The 18,249-nt window shown below is 37.5% G+C and overlaps 3 protein-coding genes across 6 annotated transcripts in view; 1 reads left to right on the top strand and 2 right to left on the bottom strand.

Moving 5' to 3' along the window:
• LOC137627133 (tyrosine-protein phosphatase 10D-like) overlaps positions 1-18,249 on the bottom strand; it is a 591,968-nt gene that overhangs the window by 343,583 nt on the left and 230,136 nt on the right. The window lies entirely within an intron of this gene.
• LOC137627128 (uncharacterized) overlaps positions 1-18,249 on the bottom strand; it is a 296,405-nt gene that overhangs the window by 92,009 nt on the left and 186,147 nt on the right. The window lies entirely within an intron of this gene.
• Positions 9,171-18,249, top strand: part of LOC137626513 (uncharacterized) — a 10,829-nt gene continuing 1,750 nt past the window's right edge. The window contains exons 1-5 of the mRNA XM_068357557.1: positions 9,171-9,467; positions 10,496-10,647; positions 11,313-11,450; positions 14,364-14,384; positions 15,939-18,249. The exon at positions 15,939-18,249 is cut by the window's right edge and continues 155 nt beyond it. Of these exons, the coding sequence (XP_068213658.1) occupies positions 9,171-9,467; positions 10,496-10,647; positions 11,313-11,450; positions 14,364-14,384; positions 15,939-18,249 (2,919 nt within the window). The remainder of the gene's footprint in view (positions 9,468-10,495; positions 10,648-11,312; positions 11,451-14,363; positions 14,385-15,938) is intronic.

Raw genomic sequence — 18,249 nt, 5'->3', positions numbered from 1 at the left:
TTTTTGATGCGCACCGCAGGGAGGAAACTGCCAGTAGAAAATGATTCACCTAGTTACAGTATTTGAAGTTTTGTTTCGCATCTAGAGAGTTATTTGCTCAAGCAGTATAGCTGACTACATCCTTCCTGAGATCCCGAGGACGCCTTCCCAGAAATCTTTGATTGACTTTGCGACAAAGTGGATGCCCCAATAGAGTATGATGGCCTTAAAAAATACCTCAAGGAGCAGTTGTACTCATATTTGCTCGCCACCTATATAGCCAAGCTTTCCAGCTTTTTTAAAAGACGTTCGGGGACCAAAAGGTTTTACCCATTCTTAGGGAAGTAACCAGTATTGATCATTATAAATCCTCAGAAGACAGCTCTCCTCTTGAAATGAGCCTAATTCGTACCCTTTGGGTACTAAGCCCACCCAAAACTATACGTGCTTACATCCCTGATGATAATACATTACCCATGAAGGACCTCATCACCAAAGTCGGTGACTTTATGGACTGGCACTTTACCGTCCTCAGGGACTCAACTCATGACAAAGAAGAGACCTATCTAACACCAACAGATGTTGACGTAAGTGTCGTAACGCACAGATGCCTGCCTTGAGATATGCTAGGCCTGTGTCAGAGCCACCCTCCACCCACATATATCTCCCCTCACTCACTCCCGAAACAACGTCCTCTCTGGTCATTTCCTGATGCACATCAACCCGGCATTTCTGCTAATACCACTCCGACATCTAGGATGCTGTGGAGGATTTATTTTTGCTTTATTTTAATTTTTGTTTTTGCCAAATCGAGAGAGAGAGAGAGAGAGAGAGAGAGAGAGAGAGAGAGAGAGAGAGAGAGAGAGAGAGAGTATTTCATTTGCTTTAGTTTTGCTAAATCGCGCGAGAGTGTGTGTGTGTTTGTGTGTGTGTGTGTGTTTGTGTGTCCGTGGTGCGCGCCGAAGAGCAAGTGGTAGTTAGCGAATGATTGTTTGTAGTGGAAAAGACTGTCGGTATATTTGAGGCTGTTTGTTTATGTTTTTAGTTAGGTTACGTCAGTGGTGAATGTTTTGGAGCGAATGCTTTTTTTATTTGACTGCAGCTTAAGGCAGTTGTGTGAACGCTGGATTATATATATTTTTCGACCAGCGTGGAAGTGTTTTTTTTTATTTTCTGAGTAAGTACAGTTTTGTTTATCTTTGCTTGTAGTGATTGTGAATTATAGGAACAATTTATTATTTATCTTTGATTATAGTGCGATAGTTCAGTTAGCTAGAAGTGTTCGTAAGTGTTTTTCTTTTTTATTTTGGCAGGCCGTGATTCCTCCTTTGGGGAGAAGATTTATGTGAATTTGATTGTTGACGACCTGGCTTGTTTAAGGAATTTGATACGACTGCTCTTGGGATTGATCGCTTGTTGATGACCTGGATTGCGTTAATGAACCTGATTTGATTGTTCTTGTGCTATAAAATTATGACGATGATGATGATAGTTCTGATAGAGACTGCCAATCAAGTGATGCAGGTGTAGCAGATTGCCACAAAATTATCTGTCTGCCACCGATTGTTGCGTCTGCCAGAGTTGTGGCATTGGCCTGGAAGGATTGTTGGCCCTTGTGTGGACAAAGAGGTCCACACATAAACAAATATTGGGTTTGGTGTGCGGGTAATTTTAAGTTTGTTAGGGTTTTTACATGAATGGTGTTACGGTTTTTTTTTGGTATATTTATTAAGCTAATGATTTGTTTTAAGTGTAATTATTTTGGTTGTGGATGGTTGTTATGTTAAGCTTATTTGGAATGCAGAATTTTTTTGTTTTAGTTTTAAGAAATATAGTTGTAAGGTTATGTTTTGTTTATTTCGTCCTTTTTGTCTAAGAGTCTGGTTGTAGATTACGTAAGGGGAAAATTTGTTTTGTGGAGACCATTGTCAGTAAGTGTGATTCAGGGTGTGGGGCTTGTTTTTTTAAACATCCTGCCACATTATTTTGGCGCCCGAACAGGGACAGCCGAGGTGGGATTGAAGCTGGACTCTTTGACAAAGGACTGATAGGATTAGGAATTAGATTTAAGGCTGAAGAACAGGTTGATGAAAAATGGAAGAACAGATAAGGGTTTTGAAGGAGGAATTGCGGCTGAGTAAGGAGCGTGAGGAGAAGTTGTTGCAAGAGAATAAGTGGTTAAGGTGTGAGAATGAGGAGATGCATAGGAAACTGAGGGAAATTCAGGGAACTGTAGAGAGAGTGGAAGATTGTGTTGAGATGAGGATGCGAGATAATGAAGAACGAATGGAGAAACGAATGGAAGCTATGATGGGGCAAGTCATGGGGATGATGAAAACTATAATGGGTGAAGGTGCAGTCGGAGGAGTGTCCTCAGCTTCGGGTCATGGGTTGGTAGTGGAAGAGAAGGTTAAGGTAGGTGATAATGGGAAAGGAAGTGATAGTGATAGTAGTAATAGTGATGGTGATATTGAAGATAAGGGAATTAGGCATAGTAAGGATGAACAGAAAGGTGAGAGGAAAGATGAAAGGAAAGGTAAAAGTGATGTGAAGAAAGAGAAGAAAAAGTATCAGGCTGATAGCAAGGACGATCGTGAATGGGTGAAAGTGATAAGTAAGAAAAAGGGTAAGAAGGGAATGGTTAAGGATAGGAATTTAAGTGTGGAAGTGGATTCATTATATTCAAATGAGGAACAAGGTAATAAGGGAGTAGACAGTGATGATAGCAGTGAGAATGAACGTGATGTGTGTAAGACTGTGTTTATGAGAGAGGTACCTCGGTGTGAAAGGTTCAATGAGCATAGCAGTAGGGATGTATATGATTTTTTCAAGGAGTATGAGAGGTATTGTCAGGATAAGTATGGTGATAGTAAAAGAGTTTGGGCTAGGGAATTAGGAGAATATTTGACTGGGTATTTGTTGACGATGTATGGAGTGATAATGAGTGTAGGGGACGTTGATTATGAAAGTGTGAAAAAGAGAATAATTGAGCAGGTAAATCGTATGAAAGGGAGTGTTAAGTATAAGCGTAAGAATGATTTTGATGAAGCACGGATGAATGCAGGAGAAGTGATATCAATGTACGTATGTAGGTTGGAAACTTTAGCTAGGAAGAAGTATGGGGATGAAGGTATAAATGAGAATAAGGAGTTAATGAAGAAGTTTTTGGCTACTGTACCCGAGAATGTTGCTGAGTTTGTTAATTTGAACCGGAAGGAGAAAATGAGGTGGACAAAAGAAAGATTTACATGGGATGATATTTTAGAGATAGTTGAGGATTACGAGTTGGATAGGTGTATGAAAGAAAGTAAATCTGTGAGTGTAAGAACTGGAATGGAGGAAAGTGTGCCAGAAATTGTTAGTTTTAGAGATGCTGTTATGAGAGGACCGATGAGGGTAGCTGATAGTGTAGTAGATAGGAGTGTTAGGGCGAGTAATGTGGGAATACCTGTAAGGACAAATGAAGGGTTTAGGCAAGGGAATCAGGTTTGGAGGGATAGGAGTGCTGGTGCGCCGCAAGGTAGGTCAGGTAGTTGTGTCCGTGAAGAGAAGTGTTATAGATGTGGGAAAGTAGGACATAAGAAGAATGAATGTAGATGGGCTCTAGGTGCTTGTTTTGGATGTGGTGAGGTAGGGCATAGAATTAGTGAGTGCAAGAAAGAGAAAGGGATAAAATGTTATCGGTGTGGTATGACTGGGCACATAGCGAGTGGATGTCGGAGTAATCGTACAAATGTGATTTGCGGTAATTGTGGTAAGGATGGTCATTATGCTAGAATGTGCAAGGAGCCACGGGGTAAGTGTACTGAATGTGGTGCAGATGGGCATGTAGCTAGGGTATGTAGGAAGAAAGGAGTAAATCAGCCAGGATGTTCGGGAAACTAGAGTGTAAGAGGGTTCAGCTGGGTGAGTCCTCCTGTGTGTGTTGAAGGAATAGGATTAATGTTTGTGAGAATGGGATGAGTAATTGGTTGGAAATGAGCAAGTATGAACCTAGTATGCATGAGAAGTTAGGGCTGGAAAATAAACAATTAGTGTTAGTTGAATATAGGAAAAAGAGGCGTTTGAAAGTTTTAAGTGAGGAGAAAGTGCAAGGGAAATTTATAGGTATAGGTAAGAATACCAATAAGTATGACAAGGGTGTAAATGTACAAGTGAGTATGGAGGATAAATGTGTTAATACAGATGAATCATGGCTGAGTATGAATGATACCTATAGTGTGTGTGGCTTTTCCTTAGGTGATGTAAAAGAAAGGATGATGAATGCGAGAGTGAGAGATACGAGAATGATTAGTAGCATGAATGAATCTTTTGCTAAAGTTGAGAATGTTTTTGATGAAATGGATGAACTGTTTACAGAAATGAGTGTAATTATAGGGCCAGATGAGAACGAGGTAGATATGATTGTACATGATATATTAGATGATAGGGATTTAGATAGGAATAATGTTAATGTAGCGAATGATTGTGATAAGGAAGAAGTGAATGAGAGAGTATATGGAGGCCCAGTTACTCGGAGTAGAGGTCCCGTACCCGACTGGGTAATGAAAAAAATATTGTAAGTTTTGTGTGAGTAGAATTTGGCAAAGTAAGGGGGGAGGAATGTGGAGGATTTATTTTTGCTTTATTTTAATATTTGTTTTTGCCAAATCCAGAGAGAGAGAGAGAGAGAGAGAGAGAGAGAGAGAGAGAGAGAGAGAGAGAGTATTTCATTTGCTTTAGTTTTGCTAAATCGCGCGAGAGTGTGTGTGTGTTTGTGTGTGTGTGTGTGTTTGTGTGTCCGTGGTGCGCGCCGAAGAGCAAGTGGTAGTTAGCGAATGATTGTTTGTAGTGGAAAAGACTGTCGGTATATTTGAGGCTGTTTGTTTATGTTTTTAGTTAGGTTACGTCAGTGGTGAATGTTTCGGAGCGAATGCTTTTTTTATTTGACTGCAGCTTAAGGCAGTTGTGTGAACGCTGGATTATATATATTTTTCGACCAGCGTGGAAGTGTTTTTTTGATTTTCTGAGTAAGTACAGTTTTGTTTATCTTTGCTTGTAGTGATTGTGAATGATAGGAACAATTTATTATTTATCTTTGATTATAGTGCGATAGTTCAGTTAGCTAGAAGTGTTCGTAAGTGTTTTTCTTTTTTATTTTGGCAGGCTGTGATTCCTCCTTTGGGGAGAAGATTTATGTGAATTTGATTGTTGACGACCTGGCTTGTTTAAGGAATTTGATACGACTGCTCTTGGGATTGATCGCTTGTTGATGACCTGGATTGCGTTAATGAACCTGATTTGATTGTTCTTGTGCTATAAAATTATGACGATGATGATGATAGTTCTGATAGAGACTGCCAATCAAGTGATGCAGGTGTAGCAGATTGCCACAAAATTATCTGTCTGCCACCGATTGTTGCGTCTGCCAGAGTTGTGGCATTGGCCTGGAAGGATTGTTGGCCCTTGTGTGGACAAAGAGGTCCACACATAAACAAATATTGGGTTTGGTGTGCGGGTAATTTTAAGTTTGTTAGGGTTTTTACATGAATGGTGTTACGGGTTTTTTTTTTGGTATATTTATTAAGCTAATGATTTGTTTTAAGTGTAATTATTTTGGTTGTGGATGGTTGTTATGTTAAGCTTATTTTGAATGCAGAAATTTTTGGTTTTAGTTTTAAGAAATATAGTTGTAAGGTTATGTTTTGTTTATTTCGTCCTTTTTGTCTAAGAGTCTGGTTGTAGATTACGTAAGGGGAAAGTTGGTTTTGTGGAGACCATTGTCAGTAAGTGTTATTCAGGGTGTGGGGCTTGTTTTTTTAAACATCCCGCCACAATGCTACGAAAAAATGTGTGGATGGCTGTGTGTGGATAAAAAATGTGTAAGTAAGCAATTGCTTGCGTTAGTGGTTTCCTCTATCACCTAACTTTTCTTTTTACTTGCTGCTGGTACGTTTGTGCGATTTCTTGTAGACACCAGAGATTACCGTTCCCCCCTACTAAAGTCACTCTCCATGATACAACGAGGTCATTCTACGCCTGATCATGTCCACCAGGTAGCCTTCAACGGATCTGAGATCAACAGACCAGGGTACTAAACCTTTATTCTAAGATTTAAGAGTGCTAAAAACTAATGGGAATTCCTTGTTGCTGACGTAACATTACTGCCACTTTGCGAGTATTTCCTTGGTTGTTGTGGGGCATCTACGATTAGTCGACACTTACTTCTACTTGTCGACATCTGTTCAACCCACCCTCTCTAACCTCAAACTCCACATCAGCGCACACATGGGTCCCTACACCCACCTCCTCACGTTGTACCCGTAAGTCTCCCATACTGAACTTCACCAAACGGCCAAGGTTGTTGCGAAGGAAAGTATTTATCCTCCATTGAAGGAGATGGGGACCCCAGCCTTTGCCATGTTCAGGCGTCTGGCACTGGACCTTCTGAATATTGCTAAACAAACATGCACCAGAATAAAAGAAATGGGCCATGGCCTAAAGGACTCAGGCCCGTGGTCCTCGCCTTTACACATATTCCTGAAGAAATAAGGCTCCCTACTCCCTTGTGGGGATTACTGTATCTGAACTTGCAGAGAGAAAAAGATCACTATCCTCTCACAAACATCGATGACATTATCTCCGACTTGCAAAAGCAATTTTTTTTTCCTCGCTCAACCTCTTAAAGGCCTATTATCAGGTGATCATGAACCCTTAAGACCTCCTGAAGACAACCATCACCAACCCTTTCAGTAAGTTCACCTTCAATTACTCCTCTTTTTGGCCTTCGTAATAATGTAGTCACTTTTCAACTCCTCATGAAAGGCAACTCATAGAACCTTATCTTCTGCTTAGGTTACGTGGATGACTTACTTCTATTCTCTTCCTTCAAAGAGGAACACCCCCAGCAGTTACTCATCATTCTCGACCATCTACAATGAAGCGGCCTTGTAGTCCGGTACGACATGTGTACCTTTGGCATCAATGAAGTATCGTTCTTTGGGCATCAGATCACTAGTGGAGAAGTCAGCCCCCTCCCTGAGAAGGTAAAAGTCCTTCAGATATTTCCGAAACCCTAGACAGTCTAAGCACTACGAGGGGTTTTAGGTATGATACACTTTTAACACTGGTTCATGACAGACATCGCCAACAACACTATTACACGAGATTGGTTCGCTTCAGAAGGCGCAATTCTGCAACACATAGAATACCTCATCACATGTTGCTGCTGTCGACTTTCCAATGCCATATAACCGTCTTCTCTTCTCCACTATTGCCAGTGACGTCACTATCAGTGCACTACTCTAGAAGCTGTTCTGTGTCTTGCACTCTTATCTGCCTTCTCCAATAGAAAAATTTCGAAATCTGAACCTAGTAAATCTAACCTTGACCGCAAATTGCTGTCCATCACTTAAACAACAAATTAGATTTCACGCCCTCTATCATTCACACAAAATATTTGCCAATAAGATGAAATACCATTCCTACATGAAAATAAAGAATTTTACTACACGAGATACGTAGTTAAAAGGACATCAAATAAAGACATTTTCCCAGAAGAAAATTCCAAGCATATATTGCGAGTCTGGCCACCCAAAGAAAACTTAGTTCAAAATAAGGAGCAGCTTCTAAGTATATATGTAAAAATGCTATGCATTAACCCATTAAGGCCGTGGTAGCATATATATTGGTGTATATCAACCACAAAGCTACACAACCTGAGTTGCAACGAATAGTAAAGGCAAACTCAAAAGCCAAAAAATTCACCTTTTTCTACTGTTATAAAAAAAAAATTACATTACTGTCTAAAGTGGATAAAATCTTTAAAAAATCAAAATTTTGAATTTATTGTGTTGCAATTAGTGCTGGAATTGTGTAAATCTTTGAAACTGGCCCAGAGAGATTCATATCAAAATGTGAAGAAAATTTATTTTGACTTATCTTTGTGTGAGCTAAATTGAAAGTTTATCTGCTATTTTGTGTATTTTTTTTTTTTGAGAGTTTAATCCTTAGAGTGTTAAAGGTTGTCTATTTTCATTAAGTATCAAGATGAAATGTTGATGTAGAATTTAATTTCAAGTGAAAAAAAGTGATTATATACTTTTCATATGTATTTATTTTTGTTCATCTTAGTCTAAGGCTTTATGCTAATATAATATTTAAAGTCAAATGATTATATAATTCTCAGTGTAACATTTCTTTTGTCCTAATCTAAGTTTTGCTCAGTCTTAGTATTCAGAGTGATTTTTCGTTATGTATATTCTTTCAAAGTGTTGTAATTTTTATAAACTATATATTTATTTGCTTGTAAAGAGTGTATAATTTCAATCAACAGTGTATGTTACAGTACTCTCTCGTATTCCAGTTAAAGAATTGAAGTAAGAGGCTGTTTGTGTAGTTCTTAATAATAATTACCGGCCTTTTTTCAGTGTATTTAAGAGACCATTGGATATTCAATGTAAATATATATTGCTTTTTGGGCGTTATTTAATTGTCTCAGAGCTCAGGTATTGATATTTCTAAAATAAACGGTTTAATGTAAAAACAAAAATGTAAGTTTGGAACTCGATAGGATGCATAGTTTACCAGCCTAATATATATATATATATATATATATATATATATATATATATATATATATATATATATATATATATATATATATATTGGTTCCCAGACCACGGGACCATAATATAATAAATTTCTGGTGCCCAGATTTCTGGGATCGAGTGAGTCTGCTTCAAGTATTGATGATAACAGGGCTGTGTTTTCGTTAAAGGTTTGAACAATTTCGTGTTGATAGGATTTTTTGTATTGTTAGGACAGTTTTGGAGAGGTATTAGATATAGTAAAATACAAGATGGGACAGTTTAATATCCAAGAGTTTTTTAAAAACTCGAAGGTTCGGGAATTTTCAGAAGCTAATGTAACTATATTTCATTGGCTCTCTATTCCAAGGGCATATGGTGGTCTTGCAATGAGAGGGATGATTAAAGAACAAATCAAGTGTCTAGCTTTAGATACGTTGATAAACTCGGGGAAATTGTCTGTAGAAGATATTGTAGCAGTTCATGAACTGTTGGAGGAGGGTGAAGAAGAATTTGTAGCAAAGCAAGGACCAATCAACCACAAACCAAAAGATTGAAACAGATAGGGAAGCAGAGACTGAGATTTGACAAATTGCAGCAAAGTAGAATTTGACTAAGTTAAAGATGATGTCAGAAGAGAAAGTAGTAGCACAACGTGCGAGGGAAATCAAAACAAGACAAGAAGAAGCAAAAAGAGAAGAAGCCAGAGAAGTAGGAAGTCATGGGATGAGAATGGAAGATAAAGAGAGAAAATACGAAAAAGAGACAGAAACGAGAAGAAAAAGAAAGGGAAGAGAAAATGGAATTTGCACGACACACAAGAGAATTAGAACTGTTGAATGCCAGTGCAAAGTCTGCAACGCAGACAGAGGTGAAACCTACTATGCACTATACCGTGTTTACTGTGATGAACACCCAGAGGTTAATTCCATGGCTCACAAAAGAGGCTCCTGAGAAATTTTTCGATCATTTTGAAATGGTCACATTGACGATGCAATGGCCAGAAGATAAATAGTCTGAGTTATTGTAAAGAGTACTCCTTTGGAAAGTTCGCAGTCCTTATCTATCCTTATCTCAGGACCAGAGGAAGGAGTATCAAGAAGTGAAGAGGAACATACTATAAGTGCAACATATGACCTCTGAATATTATGATGAAAGGTCCTGAAGTTTGAGGAATAACGAGAAGATTATTTTCCTTAATTACGCTTATAAGATACAGCAATATTTTAAGAGATGAACAGAGGCAGCTAATGTGAGTACATGGCTGATTTAGAAGAATTGATAGTACTAGAACAATATCTACGAGGAATTCCTAAACATATTCAAACCTTCTTGAGAGAGAGAGGTAAGGAGACTTGATCGAGCCGCTTAACTGAGCGAAGATTATAATATTATCAGTCGTAAACCCTCCTCAGAAATGTAGTTTCAACCGTTCTTCCGACCAAGTGTCAATTATTCCCCGAACCATGGAAACCAGTTCAGTAATAAATATGTGAACCCGTTCAAAGTTTATAAAGAAAGTAGCATTGATACTGTTCCTTTGCAGATTGTGATAGTACCACAGCGACAATTGTCGTATCGTCCTCCTCCAAGACGTGCAAAAGGTTAATATTTTTTGCTGTAAGTGTGATAAGAGCGGAAAGGGTGAAGACGAAAATAAACCCCGCTTCATTTGCACGATGAAGAGGACAAACCCAAAGAGCGTGGATACCTTTAAACCATATATTTATTCATACAATAGACTGGGATGAGTGAACCCCGGTCCAATATTGCTCGACACGAGTTGCAACCATAGTGTGGTGATACAAGGAACACAGGCGTTGGTGGTGCAGTCTCTCACAAGACAATCGGTTATTTTGAAGGGAATAGGAAAATAAGAAGTTACCCCTTTTTGCCATTTGAAACTGTCATATGAGTTTGTGACAGGTAATTTTGATTTTGCACTAAAGGATTATTTGGCTGACGAAGAAGTAGAAGTCCAGCTGGGTAATGAGGTTGGTGGAGCACCGTCCGTGCTTTTTCCCATTATAACGGAGAAACCATTTAAGTATACTCCTATGACTGAACTCGAGAAGGACTCCCGCATCTGTTTCCTAGTTGTGTGACAACAAGGAGTATGACGAAGAAAGTGCCTGATGAAAAAAAAAAAAAATCGAAGAAGAAATGAACTTTGAGGAATTTTTTTGCAAAAGGAGGGTTCCCTTGGTGATATGCAAGAGGAAGACTCCCGAGTAACCTCAAGAGGACAGGAACGACTTACGTTTAGACAAGAAGACAAAGAAGAAAGTTAATGATCAACATTGTGGGAACTTTACCAAGGAAGAGAAAAGGTCATGAATATATGATAACCATGATGTGTCCAGTGATAAGATACCCTGAAGCCAAACCCGTTCGGAACATCATTCCCCAAAAACTCTTAGAAGGTACTAGATTTTTTCACTAAGTCTGGTATTCCAGTAATAATTCAAAGTAACTGATGAACAAATTTAACGTCAAAATTATTTCAGGACGTAGTGAAACTGTTGGATGTGAATCAACATCCATAAACTTTTTATCATCTGGAGACCAGAGGTGCAGAAGAGAGGTTTCATCAAACTTAGATAAGTTTGTTAACAAAGTTCTGCAACGAAACAGGGAATGAATGGGATATCGGAATACCGTAGATGTTATTTGATGAATATAACGCTTATCAAGAAAGAATAGTATGTACCCAGAATGGAATGGTATTTGGACGACAAGTATAATGACTGATTGAAATGTTAGCAGAAAAATTGAAGGACCGACAGGAAACGTATGGAGAATATGTCAAGAATTTGAGGACAAGGATTGGCGAGAGAAGGGAAATCTCCCTAGAAAACCTTATAACGAGTTAAGAAAAAGTGCAGAAAAGGCTTCATATGACAAGTAAGGGCAGACAATTTTCAGTAGGACAACAGGTATTAATTTTCTTGCTGATAAAGAGATTCCCACCCACCAACAAGTTCCAGGAACCATTAAAGATTTTGGGGATAATCAGTGACCTATCCTACGTTACTGGAACCCCAGGAAGTAGGGAAAGGCAAAGGAGAGTACATGTTTGCCGACTGAAGAGCCACTTAAGCGAAAACAGGAAAGAAACTTCACAAGTATGTATGGCACAAACCATACCATCCATGGAAGACTACGATGGATGTAAGTTAGAGGCCGTAAGTAATGTGAGTATTTCTTCCATCATTCAGAACCAGGAAGAGAAACTAACTCATTTGAACCAGGAGCAACAAGAGAAATTAAGCCGATTAATCAGAAGTTTCCATAAAATTGTCTCATACTTCGCAAAACGAACCAACCTGACGAAGCATGAGATACACCTCAAAACAATAAAAAGACCATTTAAACAACGTGAGTATTGACTATCGCCGTATCACTGAAAGGCCATGAGAAAAGGAACGGACTATTTGTAATAAAACGGATTAGCCGAACAGAATTCTAGCCCTTACAGCTCTCCATACTTATTAGTGAGAAAACTGGACTTATTTTTTAGGATGTGTATAAACTACCGAAAGTTTAATTTGACCAGTGTGGCCGATAATTACCCATTGCTGCTCATTGACCACCTACTCAACAATAAGGACAAGCAAGGTTCGTCTCCAAGGTTGATTTGTTAAAAGGCTATTATCAAATTCTTTTGGATGACAATGCAAAATTGTTATCACTTTTATAACCCTATTTGGGTTATATCAATACACCGTCAGGCCTTTTGGCCTAATGACAGCCCCGCTGCTTTGCAACGAGTAATGGATAACCTTCTAGTGTTGAAAGAAGGAACAGGCATAAATCTCGATGATATTGTAGTATATTCATCGACCTAGGAAGAACATCTCTGAATCCTGAAGAAGGTATTTAAAAACCTCTGAGGAGCACACTTGCTGATTAACCTGGAGAAGAGCGAATTTGGAAAGGAGAGAGTTTGGTACTTGGGATTTGAAGTAGAAAAAAAGACTAATCAATCCGGTAGGCTATAATGTCGAAAGAATTAGCAAAGTATCGACCATCCACCCCCCCCCCCCTGAGGAAGCAATTATAACGTATTTTAAGGACGGCAGGATTCTATCGACGTTTCTTCCCGAAATTTTTGGCTGTAGTAGCCCCTTCAATAAATTTGACTAGCCCCACGAAAAAAATTGTATGGACCAGCGAGTGCTAGGAATCCTTCGACAAGATAAAGGCCTTATTAACTTTGTAACCGATACTGAGAGCACCTGATATCAAACCAAGAAGAGAAAAAAAGATAGAATAGCGTGTTCGAGTGTACCCCTGAGCAAGAGAACTCTAACCAAAGACATTGGAAGATCATGGTACAGAGGCGGTGCCACTACCCAACACTAGAAAACAATGGTTTGATTTTGGAGTGTCCTTTCCCTAAAAGAATTCCTTACCATAGATAAAGTCTCTTCTCTCCTTACCTAGAAGAAAGTGGCCACTGAACAATGATAGTGCAGTTACCCCTTAGGTGAAGGAGAATTTTCAATACTTTTATAATCTCAGTGTTGTCAGGTGTATGAGGACAGAGAAGAATATGTAAAGAATAAGCCAGACTATCCGGTGTATGTGTAGGCAAAGATAAAATGAGCCGTAACAAGAGGGAAGAATCCAAGGTAGATGTAAATTAATGATATGTTTAAGAATTAACTTTTTATTTCAAGTTTTTTTGTTACAAAGTCTTACGTAATATGTTTAAGAGTGTTATGTGAACATATGAAATATGAACAGGTCTTATGTAATGTTCTTTTATATTTTTATGAGGTATTGCATCATGTTTGTCAGAGAATACGCCATAAGCAACGTGTTTTGTAAATTTCCCAAAAAATCTAGTGATAGAAAGTTATCTTTTTTTCATAATTCAGGGACAAAGGGTGGGTGGAACTAGCTGAGCTGAACAAGAGTCACCTCACTATGTGTGATAGTTGCCAAAGGAAACCCAGGTTCTGTTTACTTTTGTGTGAGTAAGAGTTCGAGAGTACAATACTTGGTAGTTTAGACACCTTTGCTCATTCCCCCACGCTTCCCAGTTCTTCGGGAAGTTTCTGGAAGTGGCTAAGTTTTATATATAAAGGCACCCCCAGGGATATATATATAAATAGATATTCCTAGCCTTAAGACAGCCATCATCCCCTCTCTCGCTCTCGCAAGCAGCTCAGTGTATTATTTTTAAAGTGTTCAGTGAAAATTCAATGTTTTGGTTTCACTAGTACTTATAATCATAGTGAGTAATTATAAAAATTCTCAGAGAATTTTTGTAAACGGGCCTGTAGAAAGGTTAGGTATTTTTACTGTGGACTGGTTATATATTTTTCGTTAGGTGTCAAACCTAAATATTGTATTCAGATTTAACGTTAAGTGAAACAGGTGACTATAATTTTCATAAGTGTTATTTCTCTTTCTTAGTCAAAGGTATATTCAGATTTAACATTTTCATGTCAAGAAAATATATAATTTTCAGAGAGTAACATTTTAGTCTTAATCTCAATTTTGTTGTGACGTGATATTTCGACTGATTTATTTGCTTATTGTGAATTCTTTCGAAGTCTTGTAATTTATACAGAACAAATTTATTTTTGTAAATTTTGTATTAATACTTTCACCATTGTTTGTAATTGTATTCCTCTCATCCTATTATGAACTGAAGTTGGACCTATCTGAATATTCATAATAATAATTACCCAATTTTCTTTTAAGTGTACTTAAGCTATCTTTGGATATTCAGAGATTTATATATTGCTTCCTGGGAATTATTTAACTATTTCGGAGGTTATTTAATTATATTTTATAATGTAACAGTTTTGATGTAAATTCAAACAGGTGAGTTTCGAATTCGAGAGGTTGATCAACTGGTCAGTCGTGATATATAGAATATAATATCTTTGGTTCCCAGTCACTACCCATAGTATAACATATATTTTGGTTCCTAGACCAGGGTTCCTAGACAATCTATTTTTGGTGCCCAGACCTAGTAGCCATCACCGTATAATATATATATATATATATATATATATATATATATATATATATATATATATATATATATATATATATATAGATATATATATATATATATATATATATATATATATATATATATATATCTATATATATATATACAGTATATTATTGTTATCATGATTATTGTTATTATTACTTGCTAAGCTACAACCCTAGTTGGAAAAGCAGGATGTTATAAGCCCAGGGGCTCCAACAGGGAAAATAGCTCAGTGAGGAAAGGAAACAGAAAAAAATAAAATATTTTAAGAAGAGCAACAAGACTAAAATAAATATCTCCTATATAAACTATAAAATACTTTAACAAACCAAGAGGAAAAGAAATAACATAGAATAGTGTGCCCAAGTGTACCATCAAGCAAGAGAACTCTAACCAAAAAGACAGTGGAATACCATGGTACAGAGTCTATGGCATTACCCATGATTAGAAAGCAATGGTATGATATTGGAGTGGTCTTCTCCTAGAAGAGATTCTTACCATAGCAAAAGATTCTCTTCTAACCTTAAAAAGAGAAAAGTTTCCACTGAACTATTACAGTGAAGTAAGAAGAATTGTTTGGTAATCTAATTGTTCTCCGGTGTATGAAGACAGAGGAAAATGTTTAAAGAATAGGCCAGACTACTGAGTGTGCGTTTGTGTAGGCAAACGGAAAATGAACCGTAACCAGAGAGAAGGATCCAATGTATTACTGTCTGGTCAATCAAAAAACCCCATAACTCTCACGTGGTAGTATCTCAACTGGTGGCTAGTGCCCTGTTCAACCTATAAAATTATAATTAAAGATAATCTAAATAGAATAGTGTGCCCGAAGTGTACCCTCAAGCAAGAGAACTGTAACCCCAAAGGGAGGTTGAAGTGCACTGTTTTTTTTTGCTCGATTTCTTTTGTTATATATATATATATATATATATATATATATATATATATATATATATATATATAAATACGTATATATATGATATATATATATATATATATATATATATATATGTGTGTGTGTGTGTGTATATAATATATATATATATATATATATATATATATATATATATATATATATGTACATATATATACACACACACATATGTATATATATATATATATATATATATATATATATATATATATATATATATGTGTGTGTGTGTGTGTGTGTGTGCGTGTGTGTGTGTGTGTTTGTGTGTGAATACATGTTTTTGTATCCTTTGATATTTTATGATAAGAGGAAAAAATATTTGAAAAAGATATTTAGGTTTTTTAAAAAGCAGGGAAAATTGATTGAAATTCTATTCACATTTTGAATTACAATTTATTACATACCTAATCATTGTATTTTTTTTTTTTTTACTTCGTTACAGGATGACTCCTGTATTCAATGAATCTGACCGGTATAAGATCAGACTATGGAAGATCTCCGATGAGGTTATAAGTCCCTTGTTGAGGCTGTTTCTCAACTGGGGAAACCCAGATTGGGATCAGAAAATAAAATTCTTAACTTACCTGGAGAACAAAAAGGTAGAGATCAATAAACTAAAGAAGAAGCTCTATCCAGAACAGCTTAAGACGTTAGAGAAGTATCCCCCAGATGTTGCTAAGTGGGATATAACCCTTATTTGTCTCCTTTTGAAACATTGTAAAGGAGTCTTTGCTGGCAAAGATGACATTGCTTGGTCATCAGCAAGCGGTAAAGAGCCAGAATGTCTTATCACATATTTAAAAGACATAAGAAACACCATAGCTCATGAAGCTCTCAGTCTAAATCAGAAAGATTTCTTTGACAAAATTGAAGAAATCCGTTCACTAATTGAGAGAGCACTTTGCAGTGTTGGCAGAATATGTTCACATGTCAGCCAGACAGAGATTGATGCAAATGTTGCTAATTTCAACAAAAAGCTCAATGAAATAAGAGATGCAGACATTTCGCCAAAGACCCTTGATGAGTACAAGAAGGAATTGCTCTTTTCTGAACAGATGGCATTGATAAGGAATAAAGGTGTTCCATTCTTGAAAAAAGTCTTGAATCGAAATACAACCATAAATCCACTGTCCTTAATAGTGAAAGGAGGTGGAAGGCAGTTGCCAGTGAATGAAATATTCACAGAAATAGAACTGAATCAGGATGGAGAGAATAAGGAGGTTTTACTGGAGGACATAATAGATGTAGCCTCGGGTTCTGACGCTGGAAGTTTTATTTTGCTCAAAGGACATGCAGGAATGGGCAAGAGCACTCTAGTGAAAAAGATAACATCTGATTGGGCCAACCAAAGATCCTCCATCAAAGGCCTCAGCTCTTTTCATCTGCTCTTTTATGCAGAATTAAGAGATATTATTAATACATTTGTTATGCTTATTAAATTATCTTTGGGAGAAAAAGTTCATCGCTCATTCAGTGATAAAGACCTTGTTGAAGCTGTCTTAAGTCAAAGAACTCTGGTCATCTTGGATGGCTACGATGAGGTCAATAAGAATTCATCCGACCTTTTCAACCATATTCTTTCTTTAAACAAACACTACAGCCAATTAACTGTTATCGTTACCACCAGACCTGAAGCTGAAGAGAAACTGAATGCTCACCTGCATCCCACAGCTCTGAATGCTGTTCATCTTCGGCTTGTAGGAATTAAAGCTAACAAAAGAGAAGAGTTTGTAAAAAAATACTTCTTGAGTCTACCCAATGATTCCTCAGTTTTACAAGAGCTAGATAATCTATTAAAATTCCTTAAGAAAACTGAACACAAAATGAGCATAGTGTGGGAAGTCGCCTATAATCTCTGTCTCCTCACAATTCTTTGGATGTTCAAACCAGATGATGTAAACAGAATCACAACTGAGGCTGAGCTCTACTGGCAGATTTTCCTTCTAATCATCTCCAAATTAGAGGAGCGTTTGCAGAGGAACCCATCTACGTGTGATTTAGAATTAAGTGTCTTGCAACACAAAATAACTATATTTCTGGAGGAACTCTCTTTGGAATCTCTCAAAGGATTGAAAGATGATTTTATAAATCTTCCACATTCGGTCTATCGAAGATTGACTGCTCTATGTCTTCGTTTGGAATTACCAATAGAAGAGCTGGCTGGAGCCTTCCTAAAGAAAGTCACCTCCTTCAACAACTCCTATTACACTTTCCCTCATAAGGGTTTCATGGAGTTCATGGGAGGTTACAACATCTATAAACAAGTGACCGGCCAAGATGGGGATCTATTGTCAATACAGGAGTGGGGTGATGAATTATATCAAACCAGGATCCCATTACAAATCCAATTAAAAATGCTTGCTTCTCTTAAGTCAACGAAAACTACATCAGTGACAGACTTTGTGAAAGAGCTGCATGGGGGCTCTCTCCCTGACTCTCTGGAGAAGTATCAAAACCTACTTATCCAGACACTAAGCATTTTCCACGTGGGGGAAGGGGAGGTGCCATTGGCAACCAAAATTGAGACCCTGGAACTCCTGGAGAAGTCAGGATTGAAGCGCAAAGACTCCTTCCTGAAAGTCATGCACAACATAAAGTGCAATGACATGGTTGCACGCTGGATAGCGCAAAGGTTTCGTTTGATTGATGACGACACTAGAATCACTGACTCATCATTCGAGTCTTACATCGCCCTCCTTGCAGCCACTGATCCTCCTCTCCCAAACAGAGATGAAATTAGAATTTCTATAGAC

This window comes from Palaemon carinicauda, chromosome 34, assembly GCF_036898095.1.
Source record: "Palaemon carinicauda isolate YSFRI2023 chromosome 34, ASM3689809v2, whole genome shotgun sequence".
NCBI lineage: Eukaryota > Metazoa > Arthropoda > Malacostraca > Decapoda > Palaemonidae > Palaemon > Palaemon carinicauda.
Note: the sequence above shows the minus strand (reverse complement) of the source record. Positions and strands in the feature narration are given on the sequence as shown.